Source organism: Salmo salar, chromosome 10 (genome assembly GCF_965601325.2).
Source record: "Salmo salar chromosome 10, fSalSal1, whole genome shotgun sequence".
Taxonomy (NCBI): Eukaryota; Metazoa; Chordata; class Actinopteri; order Salmoniformes; family Salmonidae; genus Salmo; species Salmo salar.
In genome coordinates this window covers 90,389,920-90,407,465 of record NC_138300.1, presented here as the reverse complement: position 1 = coordinate 90,407,465, position 17,546 = coordinate 90,389,920, and the positions used below count along the sequence as shown (strand labels likewise).

The window sequence follows — 17,546 nt, the reverse complement described above, 5'->3', positions numbered from 1 at the left end:
CTGTGTATAGCACTGACCACAGTGGTACTTCTGACTGACCTTTTTCTCCCTTGGTGCAGCCTGGGTAGTACATATACTCTCCAATTGTTTGTTCCATAATGTGAAACTCAACAGCTATGTGGTGACGAAGCGGAGCGTTAGAGGGACTGAGCAGTAGTTTTTGCTCACTGTAGCCTTGTGGGAGTGACCAGTGCTCAAACATGCACTGTCTCCATCGGGAGAGAGTCAGTGTGTGAACGCATCATTGCTCTTGTACATCACACCACAGTGTATCTATTGTGTCAGCAGTTTCTTTAAGGGTTTCAAATGCATCTTCACAGTTGTTAATAGTCTCCTAGACCACACACAGCTTTATTTTATATTGGCAGAACTGAAATCACTGGCCCTTGTCGAAACAACCACTGTGCCATGAGGGATGGGGAGAAAGGCACAAGGAGAGAGAATCATTGGAGAAAGATATGCAGCATTGCTCATTTGGAGGGTGTTATGGTGCGAAGGGATGCACCACTGCAGAAAGAGAATTGTCTCTCTAGGACAGGGATCCCCAACTGGCAGCTTATGGGCCGAATTTGGCCCACGGATGGTTTTATTTGGCTCTCCAATATGTTTTTCTTTTTATATTTATTTTTATTTCATTAATGGACATAACATATTGTAAAAACACCAGGAAATCAGCTCCAAGTGATTTTAACTTTGGAAATCTGTTCCCATTTATTCCCATGCATGATATAGACATACAGTGCATTTAGAAAGTATTCACACCACTTGACTTTTCCAACATTTTGTTGAGTTACAGCCTGAATTTAAAATGGATTACATTTTGTTTTGTTTTTTTGTCACTGACCTACACACAATACCCCATAATGTCAAACTGCAATAATAGTGTTTTACATGATTTCTGAATGACTGCCTCTGTACTCCTCAGTCGAGCAGTGAATTTCAAACACAGATTCAACCACAAAGACCAGGGAGGTTTTCCAACGCCTCGCAAACAAGGGCAGCTATTGGTAGATGGGTAAAAAAAAAGTTAAGTTATTGATTATACTTTGGATGGTTTATCAATTCACCCCTTTCCAATACAAAGATACAGGTGTCCTTCCTAACTCAGTTGCCGGAGAGGATAGAAACCGCTCTGGGATTTTACCATGAGGCCAATGGTGACTTTAGAAAAAACAGTTACAGAGTTTAATAGCTGTGATAGGAGAAAACTGAGGATGGATTAATAACGTTGTTGTTACTCCACAATACTAACCTAATTGACAGAGTGAAAAGAAGGAAAATCGGCCAACGGCTGAATCCCGAGTGGCGCAGCGGTCTAAGGCACAGCATCTCAGTGCAAGAGGCGTCACTACAGTCCCTGATTTGAATCCAGGCTGTATCACATCCGGCCATGATTGGGAGTCCCATAGGGCGGCGCACAATTGGCCCAGCGTCATCCGGGTTTGGCCGGGGTAGGCCGTCATTGTAAATAAGAATTTGTTCTTAACTGACTTGCCTAGTTAAATAAAGGGGGGGGGGGGGGGGGGGGGGGTATTCTCCAGTTTCCATGTTAACGGTGCAATTCTGTGATTCCCCTCTGAGTTCTCCCCCAACTTCTTCCATACCCCAACATTCCCGTACATACATTCAAATTCTCTTTCACACACACCCTCATATACACAGCCATGCACTATTATCTCATGATATATTCAATTCCTTACTGCCTTCATTATTCCATGTATGCCTGCATGTGTTCGTGTGCACACATATGCCTACATATAGATATTGCCCTGAGCCATACGCACACACAAACCCTTGTACAATCACACACAAACCCACAGACAGACAGACAGACACAATAATGTAGGTAATAAAGAGAGAGAAGGGGGATGAATGGATGGATTTTAATACTGCCATTGATAAGGCCTCTTGTATCTTTATTGCAGTGGTGGTCAAAATATTTCCTATCAAACTAGCTTATAGAGTCAATAACCATTTGTGAAATGTCCCCATTTTCACATCCAGTAATGACACTTTATAGATCTCCCCACAGACAATTACTATTTTATGGAAACTCATGCTGAGATACACAGTTACAAGGATTTCTAGTTTTGTTTGAGTTTTTGTCTGTGCCACACGCCGTCTTGTTAAAACCAGCCTAGATGACAAATGAAAGGCACAAAATTGAATCAACTTTAATTTAGCATGATGGGCCTAGCCCTTATTTTAGGCAGCCTGGTAAATGCTGCATGTGTCTTGGTAATAGTTGATTTATTCTCCAAGTGGAATGGAAGAGGAAATGTAATAATATTGCTCTGGTTTGAGGTAAGATGGGTAATTTACTGTTTCTGATTGAGTTTTGAGTTTATCCGTTTTTTGCCCATTTATTGCCTTGGCCCAGAGGGGATGATAACTGTGGTTTGGAATGGTCCTGTCAGACAGGAGTTTCTAATGGCTTCAATTAGTTTTTATCTTTCCCACCTGCTGAAGCACCACATGTTGGACTCAGCTGCTAGCTAAATAATGAAGAAAAACAACCAACTGTAGATTTAAGCAGTTTGATTGTGTTGTCACAGTCTCTATGTCACATATCAGAATAATGTTAGGCATCATTTAAATTCATGTATTGTATAGCAATCACCGAATCAGTGACATAAATACATACAGTATATTATATAAATTATACATTTTTCAAACAGAAAGAACATGATTTAATGACAGGAGTTGGCGCAGGACTTAGGGTTGTGGTTGAGGCTAGGGTTAGTGTTGAACCAGGATGTGGACATGAAGTTAAGGTTAGGGTTGTGATTGAGGGTTAGGGTTGAACAGGGAAGTGGACATGAAGCTAGAGTTAGGGTTATGCCAAGATTAGGATTAGGGTTATGCAAAATTAGGATTTAGGGTTAAGGCTTGGTTCTAACTAACAACTGCTGCATCCAAAATAATTATTTTGCAAAGATCACAACCAAATGTTATCTTAGCGACTGTTCAAGCAAGAATCAAAATATCCTTTTATGCATATGAAAACCCAAAAAAGTGGTTTTCACAGATGGCGATGGCTTTCTTACTGCCGCCAAGAGTCGCACGCATCTGTGCGTGACGTCAATGTGTCACGTACTGAAAAAGGGTCTATACCATGGCTATACAGGACACTGCAAGCACTCCGTAGAGCAGGGTTCCCCAACTGGTGGCTCGTGGAAGGAATTTGGCCCACTGGGGGGTTTTATTTGGCCCCCCAAGTTTTCAGAGTGAAAAAATAATAATATATTGTTTTTAAAATGTATTTTCATTGTTAGATGGGAAATACTGTAAAAACACCAGAGAATGAGCTCCAAATGATTTACATTTTGGAAATCTGTTCCCAAGTATTCCCACACATAATAGGGAGATGTGAATATATAAATGTAAGCAAGGTTTGAAATTACTATGTTTTAGTCAAATATTATATGTGTAACGGTTGTCGTTGGGAATAGAGGACCAAAACGCAGCAGGAATGTGGATGCTCATCTTGTATTTATTTAAAAATAAAGAACACCAAAATAACAAACCGAAAAACGCACGAACAACAAAACAGTCTTGTCAGGCTCACACAGGCAAAACAAGAAACAATCTTCCACAAACACTTAACCAAACACATACCCATATATAGGACTCTCAATCAGAGGCAACTAGAAAACACCTGCCTCCAATTGAGAATCCAACCCCAATAAACTAGACAAAGAAATACAAAAGACTAGAGACCACATAGAAATACAAACCTAGAACATAACCCCCAAAACCCGGAAATAATAAATCAAACACCCTACTACATAAAACACCACCCCGAACCACAAACAAAATACCCTCTGCCACGTCCTGACCAAACTACAATAACAAATAACCCTTATACTGGTCAGGACGTGACAGTACCCCCCCTAAAGGTGCAGACCCCGGATGCACCTCATAAATAAAACATTTTTAAAAAACAACAAAATATCCCCCTAAACTAAAGGGAGGGAAGGGAGGGTGGCTGCCGTCACTTGTGCTACACCCCCCGTCCCCAACCCACCTATACAGGAGGTGGTTCTGGCTCCGGCCTACTGTCCTCCAGAATGCAGACAGACTTGATCAGTTTCGGGCCGTAGGCAGACTCCCCTCGTTCCGGATCGTAGGCAGACCTCTTCCGTTCCACACTGTAGGCAGACTCATTTGATACAGTTACTCATATTTAGTTCCGGATCGTCCACAGACTTACTCAGTTCCGGGTTGCTGATAGACTCCCTTGGTTCCGGGTCATAGGCAGACTCACCTGGTTCTGGGTCGCAGGCAGACTCCCTCGGTCCCGGGTCGCAGGCAGTCTCCCTTGGTTCCGGGTCGCAGGCAGTCTCCCTCGGTTCCGGACTAGACACTGTTGCCGGATACTCTGTACTGCACACTGGTGCCGGATACTCTGGACTGCACACTGGTGCCGGATACTCTGGACTGCACACTGGTGCCGGATACTCTGGACTGCACACTGGTGCCAGATACTCTGGACTGCACACTATTGCCAAACTCTCGAGGCTGGGCTGACGCACTGGAAGCCTGATGCGTGGTACTGGTACTGGATGTGCCAGTCTGGGGACACGCACCTCAGGGCTAGTGCGGGGAGTGGGAACAGGCCGAGTTGGACTGGGTTGACGCACTGGAAGCCTGATGCGTGGTGCTGGTACTGGAGGTATCAGCCTGGGAACACGCACCTCAGGGCTAGTGCGGGGAGCGGGAACAGGACGAGTCGGACTGGGCTGACACACTGGAAGCCTGATGCGTGGTGCTGGTACTGGAGGTATCAGCCTGGGAACACGCACCTCAAGGCTAGTGCGGGGAGCGGGAACAGGACGAGTCGGACAGGGCTGACTCACTGGACCGTAGAGGCGTACTGGCGGTCTCGAGCGCAGAACTGGCGTCACTCTTACTGGCTGGATGCCCACTTCCCCCTGGCAAATGCGGGGCGCTGGTATTGCGTGTACCGGCCTAAAAATACTTGGCCTCGCCACAGTACCCATTACCCCGAAGCACGGGACCTGTCCAGTCACTGGTTGCCCAGAAAAGGTACGGGGATTTGGCCTGGGGCTCAATCCTCGCCCAGCCAAACTACCCATGTGCCCCCCAAAAAAACATTATTGGGGCTGCCTCTCGGGCTTAAACGCCAGTCGTGTTCCCCTGTAGCGTTCCCTGTCTTCACTCCACTTCCTCCATGGACCTTCTCCGGCCATAATCTCCTCCCACATCCACTTTTCACGATCGTCCATATCAAAGTCCATTTTCTCAGGGTTCCTCCTCTCCTTCTTCCGCTGCTTGGTCTTGTCGTGGAAGAGAGAATGGGACCAAAACGCAGTGGGTTGCGTGCTCAACATATTTATTATAAAAAATGCGAACACCACGGAAAAACAAAAAACAAACTAACGACAGGAACAGAGAAGCAGGCTCAACAAAAGCAGTGCTCTCAAACAACTACCCACCAGTGACAAACAAAACACACTCCTATTTATAGGACTCTCAATCAGAGGCAACTAGAAAACACCTGCCTCCAATTGAGAGTCCAACCCCAATAAACTAGACAAAGAAATACAAAAGACTACAGACCACACAGAAATACAAACCTAGAACATAACCCCCAAAACCCGGAAATAATAAATCAAACACCCTACTACATAAAACACCACCCCGAACCACATAAACAAAATACCCTCTGCCATGTCCTGACTAAACTACAATAACAAATAACCATTATACTGGTCAGGACGTGACAATATGTTTGGGCTTCTTGCTGTCAAATTGCAGTCTACAAATTACTAGTAATTATGTTCCGGCCCCCCGTTCAAGAAAAAATCGTCGCCACGGCTGAGTCTAGTTGATGATCCCTGCCATAGTGTCACAGCTGTTGTTGTAAGAATTGGACCAAAATGCAGCATGGTTTGGGTTCATCAGCTTTATTACGTGAACCTGCAAAAAACAATACAGAACAAAAACGAACGTGACGCTATGCAGTGCTCAAGGCCACAATACACAAACAAGATCCCACAAAACATAGTGGGGAAATGGCTGCCTAAATATGATCCCCAATCAGAGACAACGGTAAACAGCTGCCTCTGATTGGGAACCATACCAGGCCAACATAGAAACAGAACGTCTAGATAGAAACACCCCCCCCCCCCCCAGTCACACCCCGACCTAACCAAAATAGAGAATAAAAAGGCTCTCTATGGTCAGGGCGTGACACATAGTGTCGTTGGTAATGGAGGACCAAAACGCAGCAGGTGTGTGTAAGCTCATCTTGACATTTATTAACTCAGAATGAACATACAAAAATAACAAACAAGAGAATGAACGATTAACAGACAGTCTGGCAAGGCACAAGGCTAAACACAGAACAATCTCCCACAAATACACAGACAAACACACCCAACTAATATAGGACTTCCAATCAAAGGCAACACCACACAGCTGCCTTCAATTGGAAGTCCACCCCAATTAACTCAACATAGAAATAGATCAACCAGACTACACATAGAAATACATCAACATAGACCATAACTCAAAACCCGGAAATAATAAATCAAACGCCCTCCTAACTAACACACCACCCTGAACCACATAAAACAAATACCCTCTGCCACGTCCTGACCAAACAAAAATGACAATTAACCCTTATACTGGCCAGGACGTGACACATAGAGCATTCCCATCACATTGTATTTTTTTTTATATATATTTTTTTATTCAAGTTTTACAAAATGTACACCAAAGATTTTACCATATTCCAGCAACCCTCTCTTCCTCCCTCCACACAACACATCCACCCCCAACCACCCAAGTCCCTTCCCTACCTATCCACGCTACCTCAGTCCACCCACCTCGATTCCCTGTGATAGATGTCATGGTGAGACATGACATCTATCACACTCATCATTTACATTTGGATATATTTCAGACGATCTGGATTTTGAAAAATGCACTCTATGTAAAACCTTAAATTGTTTGAGACCAAGATTAGCACAAGATGTAGTGGAGCGTACTCTATCAATCGTCTCATCCCACCACTCCTGTGTAATTCCAACACCCATTTCCCATTCCCAAGCAGTTTTAGTTTTGTTGGTGGAGTGTTTGTCCAATGACATAATACACAGATAGATCTGAGAAATTACTGCTTTCTGTCGAGGTAATAGAGTCAATATTTCATCCCAGGGTTGGCAAGGGGTTGGAGCAGGGAAGCCAGAAAATTGGGAGGAGACACAATGCCTAATTTGAAGGTAACGGAAAAAGTGAGATGGAGGCAAAGAGTATTTAGAGACCAGGTTGGGAAAACTAGAAAAATCTATTTACGATGAGTCTTGGAAGGACTTAATGCTTTCTCTCACTGGACAAGTAAAGGTATTATCTATTAGGGAAGCGGGGAATAAGTGATTCTTATCAATAGGATCCATGGTAGACGCAGAGGAGAATTTAAAATGCCGTCGAAACTGGTACCAAATCTTAATTGTGGAAAGTACTGCAGTATTGCCAGTATAGCGAGAAGGGGATGCTGGGAGAGAAGAGCATGCTGGGAGAGAAGAGCAGAGAAAAGCATGAAGAGAAGCAGAAATACAAGAATGTGCCTCTAGGTGGCACCATGGGGTATCTGGAGCATGTAACCAGAATAGCCATTTCTGAAAGTTGGCTACCCAGTAATAGTATAAAAAGTTGGGTAGTGCAAGCCCTCCACTAAACTTGCATCTCTGAAGCAAAAATCTCCTGACTCTGGGTACCTTTCCTCCCCAGATAAATGTGGTAACTAAATGTGGTAAACTTTAAAAAAAACTTTGATAAAAACAATGGAATCGATTGAAATACACTGCTCAAAAAAATAAAGGGAACACTTAAACAACACAATGTAACTCCAAGTCAATCACACTTCTGTGAAATCAAACTATCCACTTAGGAAGCAACACTGATTGACAATACATTTCACATGCTGTTGTGCAAATGGAATAGACAACAGGTGGAAATTATAGGCAATTAGCAAGACACCCCCAATAAAGGAGTGGTTCTGCAGGTGGTGACCACAGACCACTTCTCAGTTCCTATGCTTCCTGGCTGATGTTTTGGTCACTTTTGAATGCTGGCGGTGCTTTCACTCTAGTGGTAGCATGAGACGGAGCCTACAACCCACACAAGTGGCTCAGGTAGTGCAGCTCATCCAGGATGGCACATCAATGCGAGCTGTGGCAAGAAGGTTTGCTGTGTCTGTCAGCGTAGTGTCCAGAGCATGGAGGCGCTACCAGGAGACAGGCCAGTACATCAGGAGACGTGGAGGAGGCCGTAGGAGGGCATCAACCCAGCAGCAGGACCGCTACCTCCGCCTTTGTGCAAGGAGGAGCAGGAGGAGCACTGCCAGAGCCCTGCAAAATGACCTCCAGCAGGCCACAAATGTGCATGTGTCTGCTCAAACGGTCAGAAACAGACTCCATGAGGGTGGTATGAGGGCCCGACGTCCACAGGTGGGGGTTGTGCTTACAGCCCAACACCGTGCAGAACGTTTGGCATTTGCCAGAGAACACCAAGATTGGCAAATTCGCCACTGGCGCCCTGTGCTTTTCACAGATGAAAGCAGGTTCACACTGAGCACATGTGACAGACGTGACAGAGTCTGGAGACGCCGTGGAGAACGTTCTGCTGCCTGCAACATCCTCCAGCATGACCGGTTTGGCGGTGGGTCAGTCATGGTGTGGGGTGGCATTTCTTTGGGGGGCCGCACAGCCCTCCATGTGCCATTAGGTACCGAGATGAGATCCTCAGACCCCTTGTGAGACCATATGCTGGTGCGGTTGGCCCTGGGTTCCTCCTAATGCAAGACAATGCTAGACCTCATGTGGCTGGAGTGTGTCAGCAGTTCCTGCAACAGGAAGGCATTGATGCTATGGACTGGCCCGCCCGTTCCCCAGACCTGAATCCAATTGAGCACATCTGGGACATCATGTCTCGCTCCATCCACCAACGCCACATTGCACCACAGACTGTCCAGGAGTTGGCAGATGCTTTAGTCCAGTTCTGGGAGGAGATCCCTCAGGAGACCATCCGCATGCCCAGGCGTTGTAGGGAGGTCATACAGGCACGTGGAGGCCACACACAGGAGCGTGCCCAGGCGTTGTAGGGAGGTCATACAGGCACGTGGAGGCCACACACACTACTGAGCCTCATTTTGACTTGTTTTAAGGACATTACATCAAAGTTGGATCAGCCTGTTTTCCACTTTAATTTTGAGTGTGACTCCAAATCCAGACCTCCATGGGTTGATAAATTGGATTTCCATTGATTATTTTTGTGTGATTTTGTTGTCAGCACATTCAACTATGTAAAGAAAAAAGTATTTAATAAGATTATTTCATTCATTCAGATCTAGGATGTGTTATTTTAGTGTTCCCTTAATTTTTTGGAGCAGTGTAGGAATTTGGGAATTTGGGTAAATGGTTCCTTTTTACAGCATCCTTCCTATAAGTGATAGTGGTAAGCTACCCCATCTCTGAAAATCAGATTTCATTTGCGTAAGGAAGGGGGCAAGGTTTGCAGAAAAAAGAGCATGTAATGAATGAGTTACGTTCACTCTAAGGTACTTGAAACCAGAGTGGCTAAGCTGAAAAGCAAGTCTTTCTGCTGGAGCTGTAGCGCTGCTGGATTGATTTGAAAGCACTCACTTTTCTGGAGATTCAGCTTGTAACCGGAGAAAGAGACAAAGTTCTCCAGAATAGAAAGGATAGAAGGTAAACAGGTTACAGGGTTATTTACATAGAGAAACAAATCATCTGCATATAATGTTAACCTATGTTCAACTCCTTCCTGTGTTACATATTGGAAAGAGGTGGATGCCCGTAAAGCTACTGAAAGGGGCTCAATGGCGACAGCAAATAACTAAGAGGAAGATGGGCAGCCTTGGCATGTCCCATGTTCCAGGGAAAAATAATCAGAACAGGTGTCATTGGTACAGACAAGAGATGGATCCATGAGCTAATTTTGTCCCCAAATACAATTTTTTTAAGAAAGCAAATAGGTACTATAATTAAATTCTGTCGAATGCCTTCTCTGCGTCTAGGGAGTTTGCCACCTCAGGGGAGTTGAAAAATTGTTTAGAATAAATTATGTTAAACAGCGTCCGAATATAAAAAAAATGAATATCTGTCCTTTATAAACTGGTTTGTTCCTGTGATATGAGTCCTGGTAAGACTACTTCCAGACGCCTCGCTTTCACCTTCTCAAGCACCTTTACATCCACATTAAGGAGGCTTATGAGCCTAAATGAAGAACAGGAAGTGGGGTCTTTCCCCTTCTTAAGGAGAAGCGCTATTGAAGCCTGTGTTAGGGTAGGTGGCAGTGAGCCACGTTCAAGTGACTCGTTATACATAGATAAAAGTAAAGGGGCTAACTTGGTATGGAATTTCTTAAAGAACTCGGTTGGAAACCCATCAGTTCCTGAAGTTTTGCTGCTCTGCATTGACTTGATAGACTAAATAACTTCTTCAAGGCTGAGAGGAGAATCAAGGTCATCTGCAGTTTCAGCCTCAACTGTGGGAGTCTCCAGTTCACCCAAAAATGTAGTCATATTGGCAGTATCTGATGGAAATTCAGAGTATACTCAGACGTATACAGGGAGGAGTAGAAATATTTGAAGGTGTCATTTATCCCCGTAAGGTCAGAAATCAAGTTATGAGAGGAATCATTCATTTGGTGAATCAGACGGGTAGTAGCGAGCAGACGGCTTGCCCTGTCGCCATGTTCATAGTAGATACCACGTGAATGCAATAGTAACCGTTCTGCATCTGTAGGACTATGTCGAGGGCTAAAGGTCTATGGTCAGAAATTACAATGGATAAATATTCAGAAGGGGTGACATTTGGAAGTAACTTATGATCAATAAAGAAATAGTCAATATGACAAAAAGAATGGTGTACATGTGAAAAGAAAGAATAATCTCTTGCCTGGGGATTTTGAAATCTCCAGGGATCTGTACACCCATTCTGAACCATAAACTCTGAGAAGGACTTTGACATGGCAGAAGGAGACATAGTTCTGGGGTTTGCACGCTCTAAAGCCAGTCTAATAACACAATTCAGATCCCCGCCAAATATCAAAAGATGGGTGGTCAGAGAAGAGATTTTCCCCAGCAACCCATTGGCAAATTCAACATCATCAAAACTGGGAGCATATATATTGACCAATACTACAGGTGTGTGCCAAATGGTGCCAGTTATGATCTCCCATTACTGTCTGAAATAACATTAGTAGTAGAGAAATTTATTATTTTACTAACCAAAATTGCAACACCTCTGGCTTTGGAGTTAAAGTCTGAGTGGAAAACCTGACTGAACCTGGAGTTTTGTAGCCTTGAATGATCTTTAATGCATAAATGGGTCTCTTGTAAAAAAATACCTTTTAGCTTTTTCAAATGGGAGAAGACTCTTGACAGGATTGACAGGATTGTTCTTAGTATTCCAGGATGAAAACGTTCTCGGATTAGGTCTACCTATAGTTCTATTATTAGCATTGTTAACCATCTACAATATTGAAAGGAAAAAGGTGTGAAAACAAACCAAGTATTTGCAAAAATAACAGAGAAAACTGATGAAAAAAGCTAATATTTAAAACAATTTCTTTAAATAGGACCAAAGAAGGTCACTCCCCCTCCCACCCAAATCCAAAGTCTCCTTCCCCAGCGAATGGAGACAGCAGGTTGACGTTTGCGCAGCTTCGGTACATATAAACAGAAACCCTTCCTTTCCTAACGCGGAGAGGCTCCATAGCATGAGTAGTGAAATACATTTGAAAAGGCATTCACAAAATGGTAAAGTAGGTCAACAGATGACCAAAACAAAGTCAGAAAACCCCATAACAGTAAAACGAAACTGTCCTGACTGAGGGAGTCTTCAATCAGTGCAACATGTGCAATGTGTCTTAAGGAGGGCCAAATAAGTGTCCCGCAGTATGTTACCCTGTTACAAAAAAAGAAAAGGGGCAGAATGTCTGTACATGTACGAATGATCAATGCGGTGTAATAATGTGGTGAAAAGTCCTTCAGTAAGTATCTAGATCAAAAATCTAGGAAAGCTCTGCAAAAGCCTGGAATTGTAGCCATGCATTGCTACGCTAGCCATCTAGACAAATAAAAAGGACCTCCCAAACGTGTAGCTTAAATAACAACCACACAAGACAGTATTAGTCATTTTTATCAGAGTTCAATAGTGTTTCTGCGAGTAGAAAAGGAATGGCAACAGGGGGAAAAAGTCCCTGCCATAAAAATCAAAACATACCTTCGACTTGGAGGGTAGGCTAGGTTATGCAAGCTAACTGGAAAAGAGTAGGACATAGATCCAAGAAACGGCTCAGAAGTGACTGTCGAACCAACGCTGGGCATCCTCGTGGGAGTCGAACTGTAGCTTGTCGTCTCCGCCCGCTGGGGAGGGGCCAATGGGCTCTGTCCAGCTTCGGGGGTGATGGAACTCTGGCAGGACCCAGCACCTCCGCGAAGAAGTCTGACATGAACTTAACTGAGTCCCCTCCTTCAAGTTTCTCTGGTATACCAACAACCCAAAGATTGCAATGGCGAGAAAGGGATTCCAGGTCATCGGTCTTGTCAATCAGCTTTTGGTTTTCGGAGCTCAGACGGGTGACCGTTTTCTCAAGGGCTACTATGCGGTCACTGTAGTCACACAGGTCATGTTCAAAGCCGCCAAGTCGTTCATCTGCAGTGGCGCGGACACCATCCAGGACGGCGGAGAAGGGTGGCCAGAGCAGCATCAATGGCAGTTTTGAGCTGGGTGGCAATGGTAGCTGTAATATCCGAGACCAGAACCGTACGGAGGTTCTGACGATCTGTGTGGAGTGTGACCACATGAGAATCCGTAACGTTTGGACTGGAGTTGGCGCCATTACCATTCACGTTTGCCATCACGGTTGAAATGTTAGTTACAGGTCTTCTGCTCCTCAGATTGTGTGACATTTGAATCAAAAAGGTAACTTACGAAATTATCAATCAAATCTGATATGTAAGAAAGTGGAATGCAAAGTAAAAATGTGGAAAATTTAACTAATGCGTACAAGCCTCGTCCACAAGCTTCTTCTCCACTCACATGCTAAACCAGGAGCCCCCATTACATGATCAAATGGATTTCATTACCTATTTTTCTGCTTTTATCTCACTCTTTTTCTCAACCCCTCACTTTTTTTTTTTTACTTCTGTATTTCTTTCTGTCCAGTCCCTGTACCTGATTCGCCAAGAGATGACGGTATCCCAGAAGCAGCTGGGAGAATTCTGTGAGGCCCTGAAGCAGTACCTGAAGAATGTCTCTGCTGAAAGAGACTGCTTCCAGTGAGTCCACCTATTTAACTTTATCTGTGTATCTTTTATTGTCCATCTCACACAATACCTTTCGTGACCATTTGTCCACTGTGTGTGTTTTTCTACCTGGCTGATGTATTCACAACCTAACTGGTTATCTACCAGTGGAGGCTCTTCAGAGGAGGAAGGGGAGGACCAACCTCCTCAGTGAATTTCATTTAAAAAAAAGTAAAACATTGAAAAAGTTATCCTTTTTAGATTAAACTATACTAAATATATTCACGGCACCAAATAATTGATTAAAACACACTGTTTTGCAATGAAGGTCTTCAGTAGCCTCAACAGCACTCTGTCGGGTAGCACCATGGTGTAGCCGGAGGACAGCAAGTTTCCTTCCTCTTCTTGGTACATTGACTTCAATACAAAACCTAGGAGGCTCTTGGTTCTCACCCCCTTCCATAGACTTACACAGTAATTATGACAACTTCCGGAAGACGTCCTCCAACCTTTCAGAGCTCTTGCAGCATGAACTGACATGTTGTCCACCCAATCAAAGGATCAGAGAATGAATCTAGTACTGAAAGCACAGCTAGCTAGCACTGCTGTGCATACAATGTGGTGAGTAGTTGACTCAAAGACAATAGTTGAATAAATTAGTTTATTCAAAAATGAAGGAGAAGCAAGAGGGAGAGATTTTGTCATTTTTTTTTCACTTTCAGTTTCACTTACTTAGCTAGCAAATGCAGCTGGCAAGTTTAGTTACTCAAACACCCGGCTCAAACAGAGGGATGCTATGTTAGCTAGATGGCTGTGACTATCCAACACAACACTGGAACTCTTCCAAGTCAAGGTAAGCTTTTGGATGTTTTAATTTATTGCCGGTGTAACTGCTTACTGACTATACACTGTAACGTTATTGCATGATTGTAGCGGGTTTACTAACACATTAGTTCTATTAGCTATGTTGACTAGGACGTTACTTTAGATAATATGTAGGCTGTGTGTAGCGGTTATGACATGGTTTGGCTAGAAACATTTTATTCGCCTGGTCACAAACAGATGATGTGTTGTTCATTGAAGTCCACAAACAAAGGGAAAAGGTGAATTTGTCCAATAGAAACTCTTGTTTGCAACTGACGAATGATTACACCCTAGATAAATTAGATGCAGGCAAGAGTGTGCAAGGCGGTACTGAATGTGTCACTGTCTGTCCATGTGTCACTGTCATCACATTTTTCTCTCGACCCTACGTTGTAAACTTCATTCTTAGGCTAGGTTGTAGCAACCTCATGATGGGTACAGGGACTATTGTAGTATCATGACGTAGCCTAAACCTATCGATGTTACATTGAACTGGGTGAATGGAATATGAATGACAGTCATCCAATATGCTGTAATAGAAATAAGGTCATGCTCATGAAAAACAAATGGTCCTCCCTCATCATAAACAGCACTGATTGCCAATGTTATCTACAATATACAACTTAATATTGTGAGACAGATGCCCTGACACATTTCTTTGTTAACCCTGTTGTGATTGTGTCATGCCTTTACAAATCCTCACATTTGTCTCTGGCATGATGGGCCATGCCTTCATACAGATGGAGGATCTTAATTTGATACAGCAGGAAAATAATCCTGAAGCAACAAGAAATGTGAATTATTATGTGGATTATAATACATTTTTGTAGGGGTTGATTCATTTTTCGAAAGGGAAAATAAAGTCTGTAATTTCAAAGTGGAAATTACAAACTTCAGAAGCCTTTTTAAAACTCAAATACACTACAAGTTTTAAAAGTAAAGTACTCCTGCAACAGGGTGATCAAATTAAGATCCTACATCTGTAATGCTTATTTTGTCACTATTTTGTCTGTAATGCTTATTAGTACCTTTGCTCCGCAAGGTACTAATCTCATCTCAAGTATAATGGCAGGAAGGCTTGGGGAGGAAACTCAGAGAGAGCATGAATAGATATTAGAAAATAATGGACGAATAAGTCAACATTACAGATAGGGAGAGACAGAGCGCCTCTGAGTACTGGTGTGTACAGGTTATGGATGGTTGAGGGAGCATCTGGCAGAGAAAGGATGTGCTGGCGACTGAAGAGGCAATCAGACTGGATAAACCTGTTTAACACACTGTTGTCCTCTGCCTCTCCACAACCATCATCAACCAGGAGGAATCTCCATGTGACAAGGGATGATGAAATGGAAAATAGGGCTGAGCAGATTAGAGAAACCTGGATTTAGGTGGACAGAGCCTCTCAGATCTTCTTGCTCTGAGCTGAGGTAATGTGCGGCAGCCTACTGCACAACCTTCAAACATGCTTTAGAGCACTGCTGTCATAGCAAGGAAAGAGCTGATTTGTAGAGAAGATGACATGTATATCCACTATTACTGCTGCTGCCTGTAGCACTAATGTATCTTCTTTCCTATCAATGTAGCAGCAGATTCTCATGCCGAGGGTGTTTAAGATTCAGTTCAAAAGGACAAGTTCCTCTACAGTCGGTTTCAGAGCGACTCCCTGGAGCCAAGTCCAGAAAATAGGCTGGATGCTGTCATCAACATTTTGTAGTCTCATCATAATAGACATAGGGATGGTGAATAATTGATCACTGAGGAATTGGGCTCTGACTCTGTACTGTGAATAGACTGTTTTCTTTCTCTCTTTCTTTCTCACATTACCACTATTTAAGTCTGAAACTTTATGTTCCTCCCTCATGTCTCTACTATTGGTTCCTTTAAGTGCTTCTACATGGTACTAACACATCCTGCAAATTATGCCATAAGAATACATCCTCCTTTTTATGGGAAGGAAGCACACGTGTGGATGCACAGACACACACTCAAACACCCTCCCCTTGTGCACATCTTTCTTTTAGATGGACACACATTGACTTGGACATGTTTATTTTCGGTTTGAAGAATGTGATTGTGGAGCCTCGCACAGCAGCGGCCCGTCAAATGAAACAACGCAGTGGTGGTCTGATCTAGATGTAACCTCAGACAGAGAGCTGTCAGCTGTAATGGAAGCATTCAGCAGGTCAATAAGATGTGTCATGAGTCTCTCCGGTTGCGAGCTCCACTGTGATGGAAGGAAACATAAAACCCAGCTCATACAGTAGAACTCTTCTACTGCACTAAACCCCTGAGACACAGGTCAGCCATCTGAACCACTACTGCCCTCCAGTGGAGGATTACGCATGGGAGTGAATGGAGCTGAAGTCAAGTGACTATGGGCTTCTATTATTATGGTTTATGTGGTGTGAAAGTGTTTCTGTGCTTAACTGCCACACATCACTCTCTGACATCTGTCTGAGTAAGCTTATTGGCAATTCACTGTTTTTATTCAAATATTTTATAGTTCTCCAATGTCCACTGGCCATTATTGACTTGCCAGTGTCTTACTCTCTCTCTCTTTTTGTATTCCTTTCTTCTTCAGTGTGACTGCAGTGAGGCTGCCAGATGGGCTCTCCTTCGTGGTGTATGAGTTCTGGGATGGAGAGGAGGAGTGGAAAAAGTAAGTTCTAGAATTGTGCCTCATTTGACTTCTCACCTACGGATCCCTCCCTCCCCCACACCCCCTTCACCCCTTGGTCTTCTTATAATCCCCATAGGTACAATTTCCAGCAAATATGGAATCAATAATGCACAATAATTTGATATGTTGGTGTCTACTATTTTGTAAGCACAGGTCTCATATGAGATATGTGTATTTCTTTACACAATTGGGTAGATGATTACAGAAGAGCTGTCATTGCTTAGTGTTTTTTTTAATGTTCATACAAAGCTAACATCTGGAACCAGACTTTGGTTAAGCAGACTCCAGAGGTACAGAGCTCTATCACGGCAGGAACCTATCTAAAGCTATAGTCACTGAATAAGGCTGACATACTATAATGACTTATTGATGTTTTGGGGGATGTGCTGAGGCTGTAACGAGTCTCTATCTTTCAAGTTCTCGATTCATATTTTACTGTTCACAATCACAATATCATCTGTGGGGCGTAGGAGAACTGAAGGAGTGAGCGTGTGTGCGTCTGCATGCATGGGTGTGCGAGTCTGTATTTATATGTGATCTCATGCCCTTCACCTCTGTCCTCAGGCACCTCCAGGCTGCATCCTTCAAGGCCTTTCAACATGTTAAAGTTGACACTCTGTGCCAGCCTGAGGCTGTGTCCACTGTTGCTGTGCCAGGTTAGTCTCCTGAGAGAGAGCTGGCATAGAGCACAATCCCCTG

The 17,546-nt window shown here is 43.6% G+C and overlaps 1 protein-coding gene across 2 annotated transcripts in view; it reads left to right on the top strand.

Moving 5' to 3' along the window:
* Positions 1 to 17,546, top strand: part of LOC106560819 (N-terminal EF-hand calcium-binding protein 2) — a 151,472-nt gene that overhangs the window by 131,300 nt on the left and 2,626 nt on the right. For both annotated transcript variants that reach the window (XM_014124148.3, XM_014124147.3), the window contains 3 exons: positions 13,224 to 13,336; positions 16,749 to 16,826; positions 17,412 to 17,503. In XM_014124148.3, the coding sequence (XP_013979623.1) occupies positions 13,224 to 13,336; positions 16,749 to 16,826; positions 17,412 to 17,503 (283 nt within the window). The remainder of the gene's footprint in view (positions 1 to 13,223; positions 13,337 to 16,748; positions 16,827 to 17,411; positions 17,504 to 17,546) is intronic.